The sequence below is a fragment of the Helianthus annuus genome, chromosome 8 (genome assembly GCF_002127325.2).
Source record: "Helianthus annuus cultivar XRQ/B chromosome 8, HanXRQr2.0-SUNRISE, whole genome shotgun sequence".
NCBI classification, from domain to species: domain Eukaryota; kingdom Viridiplantae; phylum Streptophyta; class Magnoliopsida; order Asterales; family Asteraceae; genus Helianthus; species Helianthus annuus.
In genome coordinates, this window is record NC_035440.2 from 8,152,550 (window position 1) to 8,173,557 (window position 21,008).

The 21,008-nt window shown below is 34.4% G+C and overlaps 2 protein-coding genes and 1 long non-coding RNA gene across 6 annotated transcripts; 1 reads left to right on the top strand and 2 right to left on the bottom strand.

The window, feature by feature from the left end:
• Positions 1–5,898: 5,898 nt before the first annotated feature.
• LOC110871920 (protein C2-DOMAIN ABA-RELATED 9) lies at positions 5,899–7,804 on the top strand. Its single transcript, XM_022120677.2, has 3 exons — positions 5,899–6,197; positions 7,075–7,170; positions 7,333–7,804. The coding sequence occupies exons 1-3, from the start codon at positions 6,087–6,089 to the stop codon at positions 7,630–7,632; spliced, it is 507 nt and encodes a 168-aa protein (XP_021976369.1). The 5' UTR covers positions 5,899–6,086; the 3' UTR covers positions 7,633–7,804.
• Positions 7,805–10,711: 2,907 nt separating this feature from the next.
• On the bottom strand, positions 10,712–11,716 carry LOC110870788. Its single transcript, XR_004864617.1, has 2 exons — positions 11,563–11,716; positions 10,712–11,477 (listed from the first exon to the last, which is right to left on the bottom strand). It is a non-coding gene; the product is annotated as an uncharacterized LOC110870788 (long non-coding RNA).
• A 2,064-nt stretch (positions 11,717–13,780) lies between these two features.
• Positions 13,781–20,321, bottom strand: LOC110871919. Of its 4 annotated transcripts, XM_035976410.1 has the most exons (9): positions 19,993–20,321; positions 19,762–19,896; positions 19,101–19,348; positions 18,942–18,979; positions 18,771–18,847; positions 17,212–17,234; positions 17,032–17,115; positions 16,788–16,856; positions 16,104–16,705 (listed from the first exon to the last, which is right to left on the bottom strand). In XM_035976410.1, the coding sequence occupies exons 3-8, from the start codon at positions 19,155–19,157 to the stop codon at positions 16,812–16,814; spliced, it is 324 nt and encodes a 107-aa protein (XP_035832303.1). In that variant the 5' UTR covers positions 19,158–19,348; positions 19,762–19,896; positions 19,993–20,321; the 3' UTR covers positions 16,104–16,705; positions 16,788–16,811. The 4 variants fall into 4 exon arrangements, 1 of the variants encoding a protein (XP_035832303.1); XR_002553996.2 differs by lacking the exons at positions 19,762–19,896; positions 19,993–20,321 and adding an exon at positions 13,781–14,219 and having other exon boundaries at positions 16,646–16,705; positions 19,101–19,504; XR_004864616.1 differs by lacking the exon at positions 16,104–16,705 and adding an exon at positions 15,815–15,896 and having other exon boundaries at positions 16,955–17,115; positions 17,212–18,847; positions 19,233–19,348; positions 19,993–20,315.
• Between the last annotated feature and the right edge of the window lie 687 nt (positions 20,322–21,008).

Here is a 21,008-nt window from a genome sequence, read left to right on the forward strand (position 1 = left end):
AAAAACCCCAGTATCGTAAAACGCAATGAAAAAAAAAACCCTAAAAAATGACATTTTTCTAAAACGCAATGCACAAAAAACACAAAGAAATGACTTTTTTGTAAAACGCAATGGCCAGAAAACACATAAAAATGTGTTTTACCTAAAACGCAATGCACCAAAAACAAAAAAAATGACTTATTTGTAAAACGCAATGGCCAGAATACACTTAAAAATGTCTGTTTTCTAAAACGCAATGGACTGAAAACACATAAAAAAGTGTTTTACCTAAAACGCAATGCACCAAAAACACAAAGAAATGTCTTATATGTAAAACGCAATGGCCAGAAAACACTTAAAAATGACTCATTCTAAAACGCAATGGACTGAAAACACCTAAAAAATGTGTTTTACCTAAAACACAATGACTAAAAACACTTAAAAATGTGTTTTTTTCTAAAACGCAATAGCTGTCTGTCACTGTGAACTGTCTGTCACTGTGAACTGTCTTATTTCTAAAACGCAATGGACACATAAAACTGTCTGTCACTGTGAACTGTCTGAATTGTCTACGAATTACTGTCTTCGAAATGAGCCAATTTATGGAAATTTAATTTTTCTGATGCGTTTTTAGTACAGCAATTTAATAGACACATAAAACTGTCTGTCACTCTGCCCCTTGGACCCCGCCAGGGGCTGCCGCCCCTGGGACCCCGCTACCGGGGGCTGCCGCCCCCGGACCCCCGCAAAGATCGTAAAACGCAATGACTAAATAAAAAACCCAGATCATGAAAATGAAATTAAAGAATTTCTTACATGGATCGAAGCCGATTTCTTCATCAATTGACGGAATTTGAATGATAGAAACACTTATCAACGCTCGAATCGAACGAATCGAGTGATTATCTCCAAAATCACCGGAAAAAACGAGATTTTTTTATGAAATTAAACTGGGTTTTCTTCAAAAAAAAAACTGAAGAACACGTTGATCGGGTTCTGAATCATTGATTTGTGATGAAAATCGCACTATAATGTAGTGATTATTGAGATATAAAGTGAAGAAATAGTTGAAGATGGTGGATTTTGAAAATGATGGGTTTTTGAATTTACTGGGTTTTGAAAAAGGAAGAAGAAAGAGTTGGATTGACTAAAATACCCTTTCTCTTTATTTTAAAATTTGCCACATGTCATAATCCTATGGCTTCCTATCCTTCCTAGAGAAAATTAACTTCCTATTTGATCTTTACCCATATATATATATATATATATATATATATATAGATATCATATATCTTTATCCTTATCTTTATCTAAGATTAATAAATAACATCAATTATGTCATATGACATTTTCTCCTTCAATCTTTTAATAATATTTCTATTAAATTATTAACATCTCTTGAACTAATATAAAAAGAATTAATTCATAAATATTAAACTAATCAAAGAATAAAAAATAAATTGAAACCATATCATGTATTATACAGATAATAATAGAATTTACTCTATTAATATATAATATATAAGAGTTTATTTAAGTTTTACAAAAATAAATTTTTAAATTTTTTTTGTGTAATTTATGATGTTTACCTCATGTATAGGGTTTTATTTTACTTTTTTCATTTCTAACCCAAAACTTTTCTTTTTTTTCAATTTAGACCCTTTGTTTTTTACTTCTAACCAAAAGCTTTTCATTTTTTGCAATTTAACTCAAACTCTTTTTTATTTTCAATTTTGGTCCACATACTTTTCATCTTTCCCATCTTTTAAGTTTTTTCGTTTTGTTCTAAATTTTGTGAGTTAATGCACCGCAACGTGCATGTAGGGTTCAACATTTTTTCGTAAATTTTTTTCCCGTTTGACTGGCCTGTCGCAACACATCTATTTTTCTCCGTTTAACAAGTTCGTCGCAACGTGTGGGTCCTGAATTGACTTAGTTATTTTTTCCATGTTTTACGTTTTGATTTAATTTCTCTGCAATGAGCACGCGTGATTCAAAGATTTTACGTATGCTTTTCGCTCGGCGTTATTTTTTCCGTTTTTTATTTATTTTGTTTTTACGAGCTTTTTCGGTGTTGGTGGTCGCTGACAGTGGTATAGCATTGGTACTACTTGACATAGTTTTACCACAATCGCTGCAACGCAGAGGCTTAATACTAGTTAATTTGATATAGTAGAAGTAGAATAACACTCACCATTAAAAAAATGATTATGTGATTTTTTAATGTGTTGAAGGCATCATAGGCTATGAACAATTTTCATCTTTTTCTGTAATACAACCAATCACAATCTCAGATTTAATCCTTAATCATGATAGAATTAAAGGCGAAGATAAACTCAAAATGAGATAAAAAGTTTACAACTTTTTATCCATCTACCCATGATGTGAGGTTACTGATAATGTTTGAGTTTGAGTTTTTATTTGAACTTCAATCACCTAATGACACGATGACTCTAAAGCAAAAATCATCGGTTGTAGTTATAAAAGTTTTTGAGATTTAAAAAAACAAAAAATCACTTGAGGACCTTTTTTTATTTTTTATTTTTACTTTAGTTATATCATGTATGATTATTAACACACTATTAACGAAGTTATAGTGAAACATAAAGACATTTCAGTAGGGTGTCGCTTCAAGTTTATAGTTACATTTAATGTTGAATTAGTTATTTTCCAAATATTTTGTAATCATTGTTATCTTGTTGGCAATTTCTACATCCTTTACGTACAAGAAAATGGTGGGCTCATAAGGAAGTCGGAATGTCTAATGTCAAATATCATCGATCTGTTTTGGACGTATTGTTATTTGTGGATGAGAGAACTCCATAGTCAATCAAGCTTGGACGCATAGCGTTCCCTTAATGACAGAAAAATTTATCACTTCATGAAATTCTACGCAACGTTTTTATAACAATAATACGCACTACCTAAAATTCCATCCGAACCATGTTTGGTTTTGTTTATTTATATTAGAGTAAATTACTTTTTGAGTCACTGTGTTTTAATGGTTTTAACAACTAGAATCCAAAATAAAAATGTTTAACGCTATGAGTCCCTTACTGCTCATTTTATAATATTTTGAGTCCAATTTTTAACACTTGTACTTATGATTTTGGACTCAAGTGGTTAAAACCACTACAATACAGGAAGTCAAAACGTTATAAAATGAGCGGTTAAGGACTCGAGGCGTTAAACTTTTTGATTTTATACTCAAGTAATTAAAATCAGTAAAACATAGGGACTCAAAACTAATTTACTCTTTATATTATTATCATCTTATAATGATCATCAAGACCTGCCCATTTGTGAGAATGCTTGAAGTTTTGACATTTTTTTTATTCGTTGGGCCGAGCTAAGCCGAACACTAAAACACAGCCCAAACCAAACTTTGAGCCCGCCATAAAAGAAAACACACTCGGACAGTTGGACATAAAAAGAAACCCAAACCAAGCCTTTTTTATTTAAGCTTTTTTTTAGTAACAACACCACCCAACACCAAGATGGAGATTAGGTGTTCTTCTTTTGCATGCAATAGTCAAAAGAGAATACAATCATCAATCATGAATACATGATTACATGCCAACCTTGCCTCACCAACAATCTTTTTTTTTAAAAGAAAAAAAAAATAATTCCCTACTTGTGGTGCACAATGCACAGGCCCACCCAGCATTTACCAAACTCCAAACAAAAGAACAATGATACAATGCTTCTCATAGCATCACATGGAACCTCACATTCTCAAGGGCGGATCTAGGCTACTTTTGTGGGTTTCTAGGAACTCATTCGGTTTAGAAATAATGGGAAAATTAGTGAGAACCTCGTATGATTTGGAAAAAAAATAGTGAGAATATACCAAAAGGAACACAGTGAAAAAAGTACTTAAATCCGCTACTGCACGTTCTTGATTTGATTCAACAAGAGCAAAGCAACTTATACATAAAGAAATACTAGATTAGATGCAATCATGAGCTGCTCTTATATGTATCATTTAAATATGAAAGGCCATGGCACAATTTAATATAACTATATTAAAAATTATAAAGTTAAATAAACATGTTACAAATGGAGGTTGTAAAACCACTAAAAAGGTATTTTAAAGTTTATTCATTTATTAATATAGTGAGTTAAGTCAATTGTTTACTTCAACTAGCATTTGATGATTTGGAGAGTTTTTAATATGTATAGCTTTTAATTTTGAATGGAAAAGCTAAAACCAGACTGAATTAATTTTTTTTTTTGAAATATATATTAGCCTCAAAATTCTTTAAAATATGATAATATTTAGAGCCCAAAGACGATGACAGAGGAGTGACCCAATACAAAAACAGAAGTAGGAGCTTTAGATTTAGAACTAGGGATGGGCATAGAGGTGTATAAATCGGTTATTAAAAAACCGATTTAAAAAAAAACCCGGTTTTTTCACCGTTTTTTCACCCAAAATAAAAACCGGTTTTTTTTATAACCGGTTCCGGTTACTAACCGGTTTTTGAGGTCCAAAACAATGACCGGTATAACCGGTTGGGACCGGTTTTTAACCGGTTTTTCCCAAAAAAAAAAACGGTTTTTTACCGGTTTTAACCGGTTTTTTAATAACCGGTTCGGTTAATAACCGGTTTTTGAAGTCAAGAATAGTAACCGGTATAAAAACCGGCGGTTAAAAAAAACCGGTTATAAAAAAAACCGGTTAAAAAAAAAACCAGTTTCGGTTTTTTTTCCGGTTTCGGTTCTAAAACCAGTTTTTTTGTACACCTCTAGGTACCAGTACCGAATTTCCTGTACCGATTATTATTTGTACCGAATCGGTACCCACTTTTAAGCGTTTTCGATAATTCAGAATTCATCTGAAATTTAGGAGGCGATGGATGATTGCAACAAGTAAGTTGTCATTGGCGGCAATCAATGTTGTTTAGATTTCCTCAACAGGTAACTGGAAATCGAAGGCACGGATGGTTGTTTTGCGGTTGTCATGTATGTGGAGATAGTGGTTGTGGCGAGTGCTGACGATGGCGGTGATTCACGATTTTCGAACGATGGGGGTAGGCCAGAGATGGAGGTCGACGACTTGGTTGTCCATGCCTGTGTTTCCATGGTTAGTGATGTTAGAGACCAAGTTCATAATTTTTCGAGGATTCTCGGGGCAGGCCATAAGCTGAGGGACCAAGCAAGTGTGTAACTAATTGCAAAATATGGATTAATAAAAGCAAATTAAATAAAAAAAATAAATAAGGTTATTCGTTGACCATAAGGTTCCCATCTAGCTCGGAAGCATAAGAAGGGAAGAAAAAGGGGACCACCATCTCCGATTGCTTGATACCGTTTACCCACAATCTTCATCACCATCCTTGCCCGGAAAAACGGCCGGCCGGAGGCCATGGCCGACCTCCATCTCCGACATTTGTTTGTTGCGGTTGCATGTTGTGTTTTTTTTTTTTTGGAATTGCCATGTTTTTAGGGTAGATAGGGTTTCGGTGGGATTTTAATATACACAAAAAGGATAAATGATTGAGCTTTTGGGCCGGTAGTAGTTTTTAAAAGATTTGAAGTGGTGTTTGTTTTTAAAATGGGGCATAAGAAATATTAAATTCAACATATATGGGCTCATGCTATTTTTGAAGTAACTGACACTTTTTCATCTCTGGCTTTATTTTATAAGTTTTAGTTGTTTTTAAATTAGTTAAATAAAAAAAATTAACAATGATTGGAAAATTATAAAGCTTTATCCCACTGCATGACAATTAACAATAAATCCCGTTGCTTACATGTCGCCTACGTGACACAAATATGGCGTGATAAAGCTCCTAGAAACTTTATTCCACACCATATATAATAAACGTATCATCTAATTTAAGACCAAAAAGAAGTTTGGAAACAGTTATTCTTAAATGGCGGATTAGAATATTCAAGGTCTAAAATACTAACATGAAAGAGAGAGATTTGTTGGGTGGTGATGAGGGTTGACAGGGTCTCCTTGCATATTTTGGTCAATACATAGCATCTTTCTCTCTCTTGTTTGAACAAACAAGAAAGTTGAATTGGTTGGTTAATTCTGCCATTTTTTCATCAAAGTATTGCATATATCAATCAAGAAACTTGTGGGTAGATCGATAAGAATGGAAGGAGTGATAGGATTATTGAAGTTGCGAGTGAAGAAAGGAATTAATCTTGCGGTTCGCGACACCAAAACCAGCGATCCATATCTAGTCGCAACCTTAGATAGCCAGGTCTCTTTCCATTTTCGATCTTCATAACATTTCAAATTATCACATCTGTTTCTAACATTTACGTACCTTTTGTTGTTATTTTGCAAAATCAGTTTTCTTATTGTTTTTTTGATTGTATTAAGATGTTTCTTTCAAAAATGACCTTTTTCTAATGTTTTCAGAATCGGACCGGACGTCGAACCGGTCTTCTTACCGGTTCAATGGTCCGACCGGAAGGTATCGTAAATATTATAAAAATTAATAGGGTTAAATCTGAAAAAAATATATAAAAAACCGGTCCGATCGGCCGGTTTCCCGGTCCAACCGCCGGGTCGCCGGTTCAACTCCGGTTCAATGCATTTCCGGCCCGATACCATGACCCGGACCGGCTTAACCTCCGGTTCCCTGTCCGGTCCGAGTCTAAAAACACTGCCTTTTCTACGTTATATATTGTTGCATATTTATGTTTGCAAGGGCAGAATCAGGGGTCCATTTGTGATAGGAATCCGTTGATTTTTGGTTGTCAAATATGAGTTGCTTTTGTTTTTTTAAGGAAAAACATGAGTTTGACCCTTTAGTTGTTGTTGTCAGTATAGAATAATAGAACTATAATGATAATCGAGCATTTGACCCATGATCATTCTGGTCACACGATTCATTAATTATAATCGAGCCCCACCAACGTGTGATTTTATTGTACATGTAGGGTTTTGTATAAAGATCACAAGTGTATATCTTTCTAAATACGTATTTATTGTTGTCGTTACGTTACATAAACCGACCAACTAATCCGTATTGTTTGATATGACGAAACTAAACAAACACATGACGATCCAACTAAACGAAGATTCTTAATTTCCAAAGTTTGAAGAATTTGTGTTAATTTGATCTCATGCAGAAAATAAAGACTAAGGTTATTAAGGCAAACTGCAACCCTGTGTGGAATGAAGAACTGACTCTCACCATGAAGGACGCCAAAGCTCCAATACACATTGTAAGCACCCACATCCTAAAAATACATATGATCAACCAAAATTATTATCATATCGCGACTTCTTGTTATAAAAAAGGATGATAAATGTCGTAAAATTAGAGTTAAGCACAATAAGGTTACATAGCGGGATAATAAAACTTTGTTTTTTTGGTCGTGTTTTAGGCTGTGTACGATAAAGATAGGTTTAGTAACGATGACAGCATGGGGGTGGCGGAAGTAGATGTAAAGCCGTACATAGAATGCCTTAGAATGAAGTTGGACCTGAACAAAGTCCCAAATGGTACTAAACTTGACCGCGTTCATCCTAGTAAGCACAACTACTTAGTTGAGGAGAGCGCAATCGTTTGCGAGAATGGAAAAGTGGTACAAGACATGATCCTAAGATTGAGAGACGTTGAATGTGGTGAAGTTCTAATCCAGATAGAGTTGGTTCCTCTTCCTGGTCGTAAATTAAATATCTAGATACGTATATAACATTACGATGGATTCGATCTCCTTCCTTTGGTGTGTACAATATAATTCAGAATAATTAGCATTGTAAGTAAACAAGATTATAGTGTGGTTTAATTTACTTAGGATGTTTTGTAGCTATATATGTTTTTTTTATGAAAGTTTGTCAGGCTTTGGAGTCGTTTCTTTTGGAGAACTACAATGAATGAGAGGAAACTAGTTGTATATAAAGATAGTAATAATAGAAATTGTTTTTTAAGGCAATTTTTCAGGATGAAATCTTCACCCACATCCACATCCCACGCCATATTTTCCCGACGGTCCACCGCCAACAGATCACCGATGGATTTTGCCTTCATCGGGGTGTCAGTGACAAATGAGTAGTCGTTGAAAGCCTAATGATTTATGGTACAAGACATGGTTCATCACATTCACCAGCATCCACATTCAAATATATTTTTTGGGCTTTTGAACCAGGCATTCCAACAGTGTCAGCCTATTATTTGTGCTAGATAGTTATGCCAGTGAGCCAGTCTGGTGTTCTGCTTGACACAAGTGTTAATAACTTGGGGTTGGCCCATCACCAGGCCCAAAATCTATGGGTTACGTTATCCCAGTGCCTGACCGCTGATGCTTGTGCTTGTGTTGGTCCTATGCGTTAAGATTTTTGTCAATCGTTTTTTTTTTTTGATTTCTAAAGTCTCGATTTCATTAGTGTAAAGAAAATTACATAAATGACAGGTAAACATGCAACAAACTGCATTGCAATCCCCATTTGTAATCAAATTTTAAACTAATAAGTCAGTTTCTGTTAATTAATGTTTTACTTAAAGTATTAAGCCACTTTTGTAACCGGTATTTTTCGTTTCAAAACATTGAATTAACTTCGTGGTCACTATTTTATTTATTTATACGTATAATAATAAAATAAAATAAAATAAAAACTAACCATTATTCGTCATCTAATGCCATTTAGTGACCACTATTTAGTATAGGTTACAATTTTGCAGCAACGATGAAAATCCAGTGACAAATGCTGTGGTCATGCATCACCACTAAGACATTGGTATTTGGTATAAAATGATTTTATTTTCATAATAAAATAGTAACAGTTTAGGGATGGCAAATATTTTTTTTTTTTTGAGCTGACGGGTATAACCAAAGCTTGAAACATTGGGGACGGGTATATTTGAAGCTTCACGGGTATAGGACAAGGTATGGTATTAGTTTTAAATATTTGTGCAGATATGAGACCAGTATGAGATTAGGTGATATTTAACCCGATTACTCGAAACCACATACTCGTCTGTCTACCCGTATCATATTCCCGAATTTTTAGTCTATTTTTATTTTCCCTTCACCCTCGTATGCTATGTGGAAAATTAAATTTTCTGATAAAATATGTATTTGATAATATTATTTATATTTTGTATGTTGTATGTAAAGTTATATGTAAAATGTTATAAAAGTTATAATGATATTATTTATTTATAATAAAACTTATATGCATGTGATGTATCAAAGTTTAGTTTGTATTAGTTGTCATATAAATAAAAATTATATAATAATTATAATAGTAAAAAAGAAATGTACTTGGAAATCCCAATAAGTAAATATGACAAACTAATGGGCAAACTGACGGGTATGCCCGATACCCAACGAATACTTGTCAAACAAATACCCGATGGGTATTGAGAGTTGAGACACTAGTGTACAATCAGGTATAAAACTATGATTACCAATACCCCGACCAATTATCATTTGTAGTGTGATTGAGGATTTGCCCAAGGAACTGAATAGTGGTGATGATGTGACCTTAAGTACCAACATATTGTCGGTCCATGTAAAAAAATGAGAAAGTCAATGCGAGGTGAAAAGGATTGTGGTCCTGGTCACCCTAAAAATTTGTGAAGAGAATGGGGATGAAGGGGTGACAGGGATGTAGGGTATCCATACCCATACCATGTGGATGAATGTAATGAAGGGGATCCACACTGAACACCCTAAAAAGTATGTTGGATTACATTGAGATACAGGGTTGGCTCTTGGGCTGGTTAAACTGTGTCAACAATAGGGGTGTTCATGAGCCGAACCGAACCGAGCGGAGCTCTGCTCGTGCTTGGTTCGGTTTGAAACCGAGCCGCTCGGTCCGGTTCGGATTTAGGAAATCGAGCGGAAATCTTATGCTCGTGCTCGGTTCGGTTTAGAACCGAGCCGCTCGGTTCGGTTTGCTTTTGCTTGGTTTTATTTAACATTCCTACACAGCCATTCATTCACCAAAATTCACCAACTTATATGTCCCACACACACTTTAACAATTTAACAAAATAAAAACATAAAAAGTCCCACAAAAAAAAACACAAAATGTCATCCAAATGTTTTATCTTTAAGAACATCTAAAATGCAAAATAATTTCCAAAACGCACGTTGAAGTCATTCCAGACATCTTCAATCAAAAACTGAATTCAAAACATAAAATTTGATACAGGATTCTAGGGGCTGGATAATTGGATATGCTACATGTTTATTATATTTAATAAATATAATATATATATAATAATAATAATAAATTTGATCGAAACCGAACGAGCGACGAGCGAGCGTACCTATGCTCGTGCTCGGTTCGTTTTTAAACCAAACCGAGCTGCTCGGCTCGGTTTTAACCGAGCAAGGAATCGAACGAGCAAATTTCCGAGCTTTTTCGAACGATCGTCGAACGATCTTCGAGCGCCGAGCAGTTTGGACACCCCTAGTCAACAATCGAGATCCAAATTTTCAAAGGGTCTGAAAAGTCTTTATAACTTTTATATATTTACTAGGTTATTACCCGGGAATGCTTCCCGGGCTCGAGAAAGTTATACATGTCACTTATTATTTATAAGCAATAAATACTTAAATAAAATGATAAAAAAATAACTAACATGTTATCACCCAGGAATGCTCACCGGGTTGTTTATTTTTATTAGTTAATAAACATGTTTTTTTCGTTAAAATGTAACATATTATTTCATTAAACTTTTACACAACATTGATTAATTGTTAATACAATAATAAATTAAAAAATGTCTTCATAGATGTTAACAATAACAACTTAAGTAAATAGTGTTATTCAATGACATAAAAATGCGAAAAATTTAACCAGCTTCATTTGAGTGATCAAGAAATTAAAGAAAAACAGAACTCCACTACTTATCATCCTAACCAAACTCAATTCCCACACGGGATACATTTAATAAACATAATGACCCGACGCGACCCAACTCGAACGTACCGACCTTCAATGCTGCATCACTTGTGATACCAAATTCAGCAAAAAAGACGGCTAAAATCTTGTTTGTGTTCTCTTTCACCTCTGCTCCTTCATCTTCGTTTTTGAAACACGCAACTGCACAAAATATTCTACACACACATTGGTTTATCACATAAACAATCCCTTATTTCAACTAATTTCAAAACAAAAATGATTGATCGATGAACAAAGTTGATTTTACACAATAACTAACCCGAAATTGACACTGAATTTCGGCTTCCAAAAATCAATCAAGAACAATTTCTTCATTATTTCTTCTAATATGAATAAACTTGCTGAATTAAAAGCACACGTAAGAACCCTAAAAACATATATAAAGATTAAAAGATGAATACAAACCTAGCAAGTCGAATCTAGACTCGGATTCTCATCATCTATGTCGCATCCAACCCTCATTTTTGAAGAATATGGTTCGGAGCTAGGGTTTTGAGAATGGAGACAGAGAACCTCTATACAGAACGCATCAGAGAAGCCGGACATTACACGACAGACACTTTGATATTCATCAGTGTCGGGATCATAGCAAGCCATGAGAAATGGATTGTACCTGTTATTAAACGTACGTAAGATACATAATTAAGAACTGAAAAGGGTAAAGCTAGTAATTTAACGGTACTATATTAAGTTGTTACCATCCAGCATTCCTTCCATTCCCGTACCAAGCACCAATAGGAACCAAGCCCAAGAAATCATTTAAACCTTCGAAATAATTTCACTTCACCTGCAAATGATATTATACCAATTGAGTATTAAAAATAATTTAACACCGACTCATAAAACAAATACAAAGAAAAACGATACAACTCATTCGATATTAAATAGTATTACAAAATTCTGATTTTGAAAAATAGTAAAAATTAAAAATTATACATTACAATTAACACTTAATAAGATATCTCGTTCTCTCGCCTTCTTCCATTCAATTTCATTGTTTGTTTTAATTTGCAGATCAGCAAGCATATCACAGGTCTTTTGATCTTGTTTCAGCAGATGTGTGATAAACTCTTCTGCTTTTTCTTTAAACTCTGATGGAGGAGAACAGACCACTTCATCCAGCAGTGCAATGCTACTCCAGGTTTGCTTATAATATTTATCACTCACCATAGCAACTTTTTTGTTGAGTTCTTCATCTTTTCTCTGTTCTTCAACTTACCATCCTAAAAATTCAATTTTAAGATCGGCAGTTTCAGACCAGTGGTAGAAGCTTTTGCTTGCCATTTAGAAAGAGTGTTAGTGTTTTTTGGACAGTTTGTTTTAGGGTGAAGGGTTTTTAAAAAATGAAGTGTTCATGTTTTCAAGTAAAGTAATCATGAACCTTTATAGTGTGTAAAATGTTTGATGTGGTAAATGAACAGGCATTTCCTAATTATGATAACCTTTTTTGAAGGTTTAAATTTTGTTCTTTGGTTTTCTAGATATTTAATTTTACTTGCTTTCCCATTAAATCATTAAATGTACATGTTTTTTAAATATAAATTTATACACGTTTTACCATTAAATCATTAAATATACATGGTTTTTAAATATAAGTTTTTATTTAATGATTGCTTTTAAAAATGACCTTTGGCCTGTTACAGATTCTATATAATACGATTGGCAATTCAAATGTTGTTTTATCATACACAGATTCATTCACTGAAAGCCAAAGATCAATTGTTATTGTTTGCTTTAGTTATTATAAATACATTAAAATGGAGTCATATTCTGACGATTTCAAGCAACGCTTTATTAAACAAATCGAAGAGCAAGTTTTGGCTGATAGGTCTACTCTTTAATAGTTGAAGAGGTGTTTTAACGGACTACAACTTGGTCTCCTGACAAGAGACCAGGTTTCGAGAAACCTGAGGGCGATGCCAACTACTTCCGTTCGTGACCTATATATTGCGAGTAATATAGAGTGTGGAGGTAGAGACCTAGAGTTCATGAGAAAGATCAATGACATACATCGTGAAGTTCAGTGCTCCATGGAGTTGAAGTTAAAGTTTCTTGATTCTTGCTATTAGAGTTTAAGTGTCTGATTAGTTTTGTTTTTTATATGTAATTGTTACTTTTTAAATTTAAATACTTTATATGGATGATCGTATTATTTTTACTTCTTTTTAAACTTTTCAATTTAACAATGTTTAATCTTTATTTAATTTTCTCCTTTAACAATTCTCGAAGCCAAACAGTTTCAACAAACCCGAGTAACTTTTATCTGAATTTGGATTATGTTAAGATTGTTTGGTAGTTGTATATATTATTCTAGGGCAAAAGTCGAAAGATCCATTAGGGACAGCAGCACTCAATATGCTAGTCTTATAGAGCCAAGTTTATATCTTTTAATATATGTTCGTTTATTTAACAACATATTTTGATAACAAACGAAGGTGAACACGAAAATAATTTTATAGCACTGAGATTAGAAAAAGACGTATAACAGGCAAGAAAGTAATTTTATGAAACCATGTTCAGGTAAAATGAGAAAAACAACCGTGTAGTCATTTAACATGATTTTCGTCCTAATTTACAGCAAAAAGATGACAATAAAAACCCTAATGAAGGCTACCTTCAACCTAAATAATCCTAGAAATCAACCTAAAACAGTCTACAACACCCAAAAGTTAGAGTTTATACTATGCGGCTTGCTTAAAAAAAGCCTCGAGAAACACACAAACAGATTCAAACTGAAACTAAGTTACAACATAGCAATGTTGAACTTCTACTCTAATCACATTGCTTAACACCATGAATGACAATATAAAGTTTAGGCTTAAAGTACATACCAGAAGTCTTTAGGATAGAACAACCATTAGTTGTTGGAAACATGAAGCTTTGACATATCAAAAAGTTTGATAGCTGTTTGGTATCTCCAATGGCCTAACTACACTTTCAACCCGTTAAATAGCTTTAAACCTTAACATAGCTACAAAAAATGAAAAAAAAAATCAAATAATCAACAACGTTTCTATTGTTTTGTTAGAAAGAATTTGAAGGCAAAATTTTTATATATAGATAACTGCTATTTTGGCCTTACCTTGAAGGAAGAGTAACACTAAACAATACTGTTTCAAACTTGAGCGAAAACATGTTCAAGATAACCTCTTTCGTGTTCATGTGAGCAAGAAGAGAGAAAGACACAAAGGATGTGTCAAACACAGTTCACATGATACATATTTGACACCTGAACCTGTATCATCTGAACTATGTTTCACACCTCCTTTGTGTCTTCCTCTCTTCTTGCTCACATGAACACGAAAGAGGTTATCTTGAACATGAGTAATAACACAACTGTCTTCTACATCCATCGCTAGATTCAAAGGGCAAATATGGTGAAAATCAAGAAACACAAGATTAATAATATTTAATGTTTTGAATTTGATGGTTGATACCTTTAAGATGAAATCGAAGTGGTGAACCGTCTTACATCAGATGCAATATACCTACGCAAGAGACAACAATTAGTTTCAGCAAATAGAAAGGATCTTTGAATTACCTAAATACCTAATTTCAAGACCTAAACAGTGTGCAATTTAAATTATCAACAATTTTCATCAGCAATTTTAAAACTGAGATCTTATACCTGATAGAAGACAGTTGACTGCAGAGCACTATGAAAACACTACATGTAATGAAAAACCCCAAATTAGAACCATAATTTCTAAAATACAGTAAATTACCACAAATAAAGCTTTTAAATAAAGCAAACTTCAAAGTAAAATAAAACACGACATGCAATAAACAAATTTCAACCAAAATCAAGCAAATGACAACAAAATTACAAAATCCTGAACTAAAACAATCTGGCTTTACAACTACTCTTAACAGATTTAATATAATTAATAACAGTTTTAATAACAATAGATTGCAGCAATATAATATAATATTGCTGTATGGGTGATTTGGATTCGGACTTTAGGGCTGCGTTGGATGGTTTACAAGCCGTTCTTCCTGATGTTGACCTTGGCGGTTTTGCTAATAAAAGCATCGCCCCCCGTGAACCTCAAACTATTTTGGCGAGTGCTTTTTATGGTAAAACCGTGAAGGAAATCAATGGTGTTTTCGGGTTATCCCCTCGGCAAAAAGCTGTTTTTGATTGTTTACGAGCCCCCCATGCTCAAGATTTCCTTACTGTTATCCCGATCGAGGGCTTGGGGCAATGTATGTCGGCAGTAGAATATCGGTCTGTCCTCAAATATCGATTGATGATACCATTGTACCCTGAGGATGAACCGTGCCCTGTTTGTCGGAAGGTGTGTCTTGATAGCTTCGGGGAACATGCCCTTCACTGCAAAGAGCTTCCTGGCTTCAAGTACAGACACGATCTGGTTAGAGATGTGTTGTTTGACGTTCTCAAGCGAGCTGGTATCGCTGCTAAAAAAGAGGCTCCGGTTAATTTCCTAACGGACCCGAAGGAGGGGAGGTCTTCCCTTCGTCCAGCCGATGTGCTGGTTTTTGGATGGTCCGGGGGTAAGCATGCTTGCATTGATTTCACGGGGGTGTCGCCTCTTGCCGGTTTCAGGGGCAGTGGTTTTGTTTCAGGGCAAGCGACGCAGAAGGCTGAGGCGGGGAAAATATCCAAGCACGAGCAGGCCTGCATAGATAATCAACATGCCTTCCTTCCTTTCGCGTTCGATACCTTTGGTTGTCTGGCCCCTGTGGCGTCCGGTTTCTTGAAGCGGGTTCAAAAGGCAGCACTTGCACATGCGACAGTGTCTGTAGGCCATAGTTATGTGTTTAGCCGAGTAGGATTTGCAATTCAAAAGGGGGTGGCGGCGCAGCTTGTTGCCCGTCTACCAACCCATGATTTGTAATTTGCTCTAACCTTCTAATGGTAATGTTACTTGTTTACTTTCTAAAAAAAAAATATAATATTTACCGTAGGAAAGTATTGGCAGCCCAATGACCACTGTTCGTTTCATCGCCACTTCTTTCTTCTTCGTTCTCGGATCTTTAGCAGGCTGCACAGCAATTGCCATAGCTTTACCTAAACCCAGAAACAGGCGTATAATTTGCAAACTTGATATGGTATTGTTCATGAGAAAATAGTTAAATTAACTGGGATTATAGTGGCCAACAGGTTGATATTATTATTTTTTCCTAAAGAAACTTCTTTGACTGCTGAATTCTATTACCTAATTATTATTTTTTAAGCAACTATGATCACTCAAGCTAGACCCAGAAACAGGCGTATAATTTGCAAATTTGATATGGTATTGTTCATGAGAAAATAGTTAAATTAACTGGGATTATAGTGGGCAAATTTGTTGTTGCAATTCATAAGAAAACGGGTTATGGCCCGAATTACTCATTCATAACAAAACATGTCGAAATTACTTCTATTAAAGGAAGAAAAAAAACTTGCAACATAAGCAAAGAGGAAGATATCCCTCAGCTAGCATGTAAGAAAGATAAGCTATGAGTATCATGATAGCAACTTCTCGATCCGTTGAATGCCTAAACTCCATTAAACCAAAAAAGACTTGGTGTCATCGATAATGTATACGTTTGAACACGCTAGGCGGCTTTTGACCCTTGAATCTTTTTAACCCATTTTATTTTTGTGAATAATTTTCAGATTTTACTTGTTTGACCCATTATCAAGGAAACTAAATAACCAACTTAAGACCTCTAGATACTCTGAATGAAAACGAATGAATGTTTTAGGTTATTTGAGCATGAGAAGAAAGGAATGGTAGAATCTGAAACTTTTTATGTAAACATGTAAAAACACACCTAATCCCCGGAGACGGTATCCGAGGACCAAACCCAGAACCACCTAATGCAGGACATCCTCTAGCAAAAAAACAAATCAACGATACTCTTAACTAACATCAATATAAATAACCTTAAAATGCATTGTAATATTGTATATTACCTTGGTTCTCTAGGCCTGGGACGCTTAGATGAAGATCACCTCTTGAATCTTGATTCTAGTAGGACCCATCTACATATCAAACATGGGAAATAAAACTTTCAATCAACAAACTTATATAAAATTCAGTCGATCAATCAATAAAAAATTTAAAAGGTGAAAATTTGAACCTTGAACAGGAGATGATCAAGCCGTTTCTGAACATAGGGTAAAAGCCAATCAAACTCCCCAGTTAGCTGTTGCGTACCCTATCGAACTGCCCAGCTAGCTGGTGTGTAATATTGAACCACATTCCTTGTAAAAGGTGGATGACAATCTGCTTCAACTTCAACTGGTGATATATACATAAAATTAAAAAACTCAGTATGTAATGCATAACATTTGCTTTACTATTGAAAGCACAAACGAAATAAAATGGTAATTTTACCTTTGCTCCCTGTTGTGTCGTTGCTGCATATGGTGCTGGACATGATAACCGGTTTGGATGCTTTCACAGTTTTAAAATAAGTCGTGAAACTTTTATTCGTACATAAATTATGCAAACTTTATAGTGGAGGTGGCAATGGGTCAACACGTGTAATTATTAGTGTGAGTTGAACTGGGTTGGGAAACTGGGCCACAAACACATCATTTACTATTTTTGGTTACACAAAATTCGTATCATTACAATGTATTGTAACCATTTATAAGGACTCATCTTATGTTTTGGTGTATTTACATGCACTTCCGCTAAGTTTCAAACCGTTTGACCAAGCTTGACTCATCTAATCAGTTAGATTCATTCATCCCATTCTCTTTAGTTAAATCATTTAAAACATAATATGTTTGACCCGTTTAAAATAAAAAAAAACAAATATTAACCTACTATTATATAGAAGGTAGGGATGAGCATTTGGTACTTGAGACCAGTACTGTACCGAATTATTTTCAGTACCGACTCGGAACCCACTTTTTGCCGTTTTCGGTACCGATACTTTTGGTAGTAAAATACCATTTTTTTACATTTAAATACCGGTACGACATCGATCGGTACTGGTACCGGTACCATACAAAACATTTTCAGTACCGATACCTAGTTTTGGCGATTTTCGGTAGCAGTACCCCCAGTTTTGGCGATTTTTGTTATCGGTACCTAGTTTTGGCGATTTCCGGTACCGGAACCTAGTTTTGGCAATTTTTTATACATTTTCAGAGCTTGAACACTTGTACCAGATAGAAACTTTATAAAGCCAAAATCTTTCAGGAAATGAAACATTTTTTTGAATTAGATATAGTTTTTTACTCAAGAAGCACCTCCCTAACAATCTTGAACCCATCCTGAACACGTTTCTCTTCTACTACCCTCTCAACTAATAAATCTTGTTTATGCTTCTTTAGCTTTGAATAAAGAAATCTATTAACTCATCCAAGAAATTATAGGAAAAGGGTAACTAATGCTTTAGCTTATCATAGCTCAAATCTTTAAACATAAACATGAACTGAACTATTATAGTAAAAGGGTAACAACACTTTTCCTAATCCTAAACCCCAAAAACAGAAAACCTAAGAACTTATTATAGCGAATTAACCAAATTTAGACCCGTTTCACATACTCGGCTCATTGACATGTTTATTATTATACCCGTTTCACCCGTTAGATATTTAACAAATATTACTTTGTCGGTTACTTTAAATAAATAAAAATCTTTCTTTCCAACCCTGACATTTGGCTTCTAGCTGACTAAATTAGTAATCTTTCTTTTCAACCCGAACCATGAACCTTTGGCACTTTTGCAAAAAGGTCATGGTTCAGGTTGACCCATTACCATTTTCCCCTACTTTAAAAAGCAACCAATATAGAAAATAGAACTCTTATTAGTTTATAATTAATTGTTTTCGATTAAATAATATACATGAACAAATATATGTATCAACAAATATACCCATCTGACCCGTTACCCAACCGAGTCCATTTAGACACATAATTATAGCCATAACAACACATACCATCAATAACATGGTGATCACAAATCAACGTGACAGGCATGTATGATGCGAAATTCCGAACATATATTCTCCAACTCCTGAAAACATATATAGCTAAGTGGTGAGACATTGACAAATCAAAAAAGACAAAATAACAAAAAGATGTACTCAAAGAAATCCATAAGAACTTACAAACTTTTAAAAAAAGGAACCCATTTTCCCTTGGGCACCTGACAAAAAAAATTCCAAAATAATAAATAATAATGAACAATGTGTCATAAAAAATGAAACTAACAAACTACCACATAAGTTATTTTCATGACAGAAACAACTTTAGTCCACATCTCTTACTTTACAAACACCAAATTGCAGTATCATATGTGCAAAAAATGATGGCAAATATGTCATTTATAATCAAGTACATCTTCATCCATTAGATAACTGCAAGAACGAAAATAAATGAATAAGAAAGTTAAATTTGACCTAAAGATTAGTCGGTACATCAGAAAGTTTATCAGAACATGTCATAGCTAAACCCCCAAACATCCTTCCGAAAACAAAGAGTAATTCCTTTTTCGTCAACACCGGTCGGTCCAGATCTAAAAAACCCAAAGAATCGCGAATATCAGAACAAATTAGTCCATTCGCTTGACAGATTTCAGTTATTCATCCACTCTAGGTTATAAAAAAAATACACTATCACAAATCACCATCAGATTAATAAACATAATATATAAACAATCACATAATGTTATACAAAAGCTTTTCAATCAAATTACTGGCAAATTTATTAAACATTTGTAATTGAATACTCTTAAAACAGATCATTTTCATCCGATCACAACATCCAAAACCTTATTACAATGACCTTCAAAAAAAAAACAAACAGTAAAAACCCTAAAACGATTAGAACTGACGAACTCACAGTAAATCACGAACAAAATTATATGAAAATAGGATATGCAACAAATCAAATCTGAATAAGAGGATTAAAAATGAAGTAGAAAGATACCGATTTATGTGTTGGTGAAACCCTAGCCGCCGCCATTTCGTTGTTGCGTTAAACCACAACCATCATAAGACCACCACTGGGAAAACCTAAATCAACCAATGTCGTTGTCATCGTTCCTTTTCAGGCCACCACCATCTTCCTCATACGAAACAGTCAAAATTTTAGAAAAAAACTGAGACGATGAAACAAATAAAACGAATAAAATCAATATCGACTAAAGAATCCACATACTTGTAAGTGAATCGGTTTGATTTTGGAATCCTTTATCAGTCGATTCAAAGCACAAGCGACACCTATCTTTTCAGAGAAAATTAGATGTAGAAGCTTCAAGGAAGACGGAGGCTAGGGTTTGGTTGTGAAGCGGTGAAGGAAAAGAATGGGGCTACAGGAAATTAGGTTTTTTTATGTAACTTATATACCCGGGTCATAAAACGGGTCGGATCACATCAAAATGGGTATCCGCGGATGATATAAAACTCAACTCATTTTCCCGCCAAAATGAATCCTGAGAAGCCCTAAGAACGTGCCACATCAGCCCAAATCTTCTTGTTTATTATATATAATAGAAATAGATTAAATTATATTTAGGATATTCATTTGTTCTCTATATAGAAAAAGTGTTGGTGGTGTAGTGGAAAAAACCATCTCACGATGATATAAAGGTCTAAGTTTAAGTCTTGGCTCCACCACTAAAGTTTTATTTTTTTAATTCATTTCCTCTTAAGCACAATTTTGGGTCCAATTCTTTTTTTACACCCGAGGCCTAAATTTTTTTGAGAGTTTTCGGGACGACACTCTGTAACATCTTCCCTTCTGCACATGCGTGAGCTTGTTGAGCCAGGTGACGTCTATGACACTCATCTTACGCGGAGCCGTACATGGTTATTTGTGGGAAGCTGTTCATGATGAAAAACAGGGTTGAACGAGATGAGTGAGGCCTGTGAGTTTCCATTTCCTTTTCCTCGTTTTGTTTTCTATTGCATTTTTGTTAGTAATTTGTAAAAGAAGTTATTTATGTTTTAATAATTTGTAAAAATTTTGTATATATAATGCTTTGTATGTCAGTTGTGGACCTAAAAGAAAAATGGGTATCCTAATTTTTTTTTATCACCTTAGGCCGCCCTTGAGAATATGGGCCCTTAAATACATGTAAATGATAATCATCTTTTTTAATATATTATAAGTAAAATAATCCGATCTAAGCAGAGCCGAGCTACCAAGCGAGCCAAATCAAGCCAATCTGGCTC

Coding starts and splice junctions, on each gene's coding strand:
- LOC110871920 (XM_022120677.2), top strand. CDS start 6,087: ATGGAAGGAGTGATAGGATTATTGAAGTTGCGAGTGAAGAAAGGAATT. Junction 6,198..7,074: donor TCGCAACCTTAGATAGCCAG/GTCTCTTTCCAT, acceptor GATCTCATGCAG/AAAATAAAGACTAAGGTTAT. Junction 7,171..7,332: donor CCAAAGCTCCAATACACATT/GTAAGCACCCAC, acceptor GTCGTGTTTTAG/GCTGTGTACGATAAAGATAG.
- LOC110871919 (XM_035976410.1), bottom strand. CDS start 19,157: ATGACATATTTGCCATCATTTTTTGCACATATGATACTGCAATTTGGT. Junction 18,848..18,941: donor GTTCCTTTTTTTAAAAGTTT/GTAAGTTCTTAT, acceptor ATATGTTTTCAG/GAGTTGGAGAATATATGTTC. Junction 17,235..18,770: donor TGATCACCATGTTATTGATG/GTATGTGTTGTT, acceptor CACCATATGCAG/CAACGACACAACAGGGAGCA.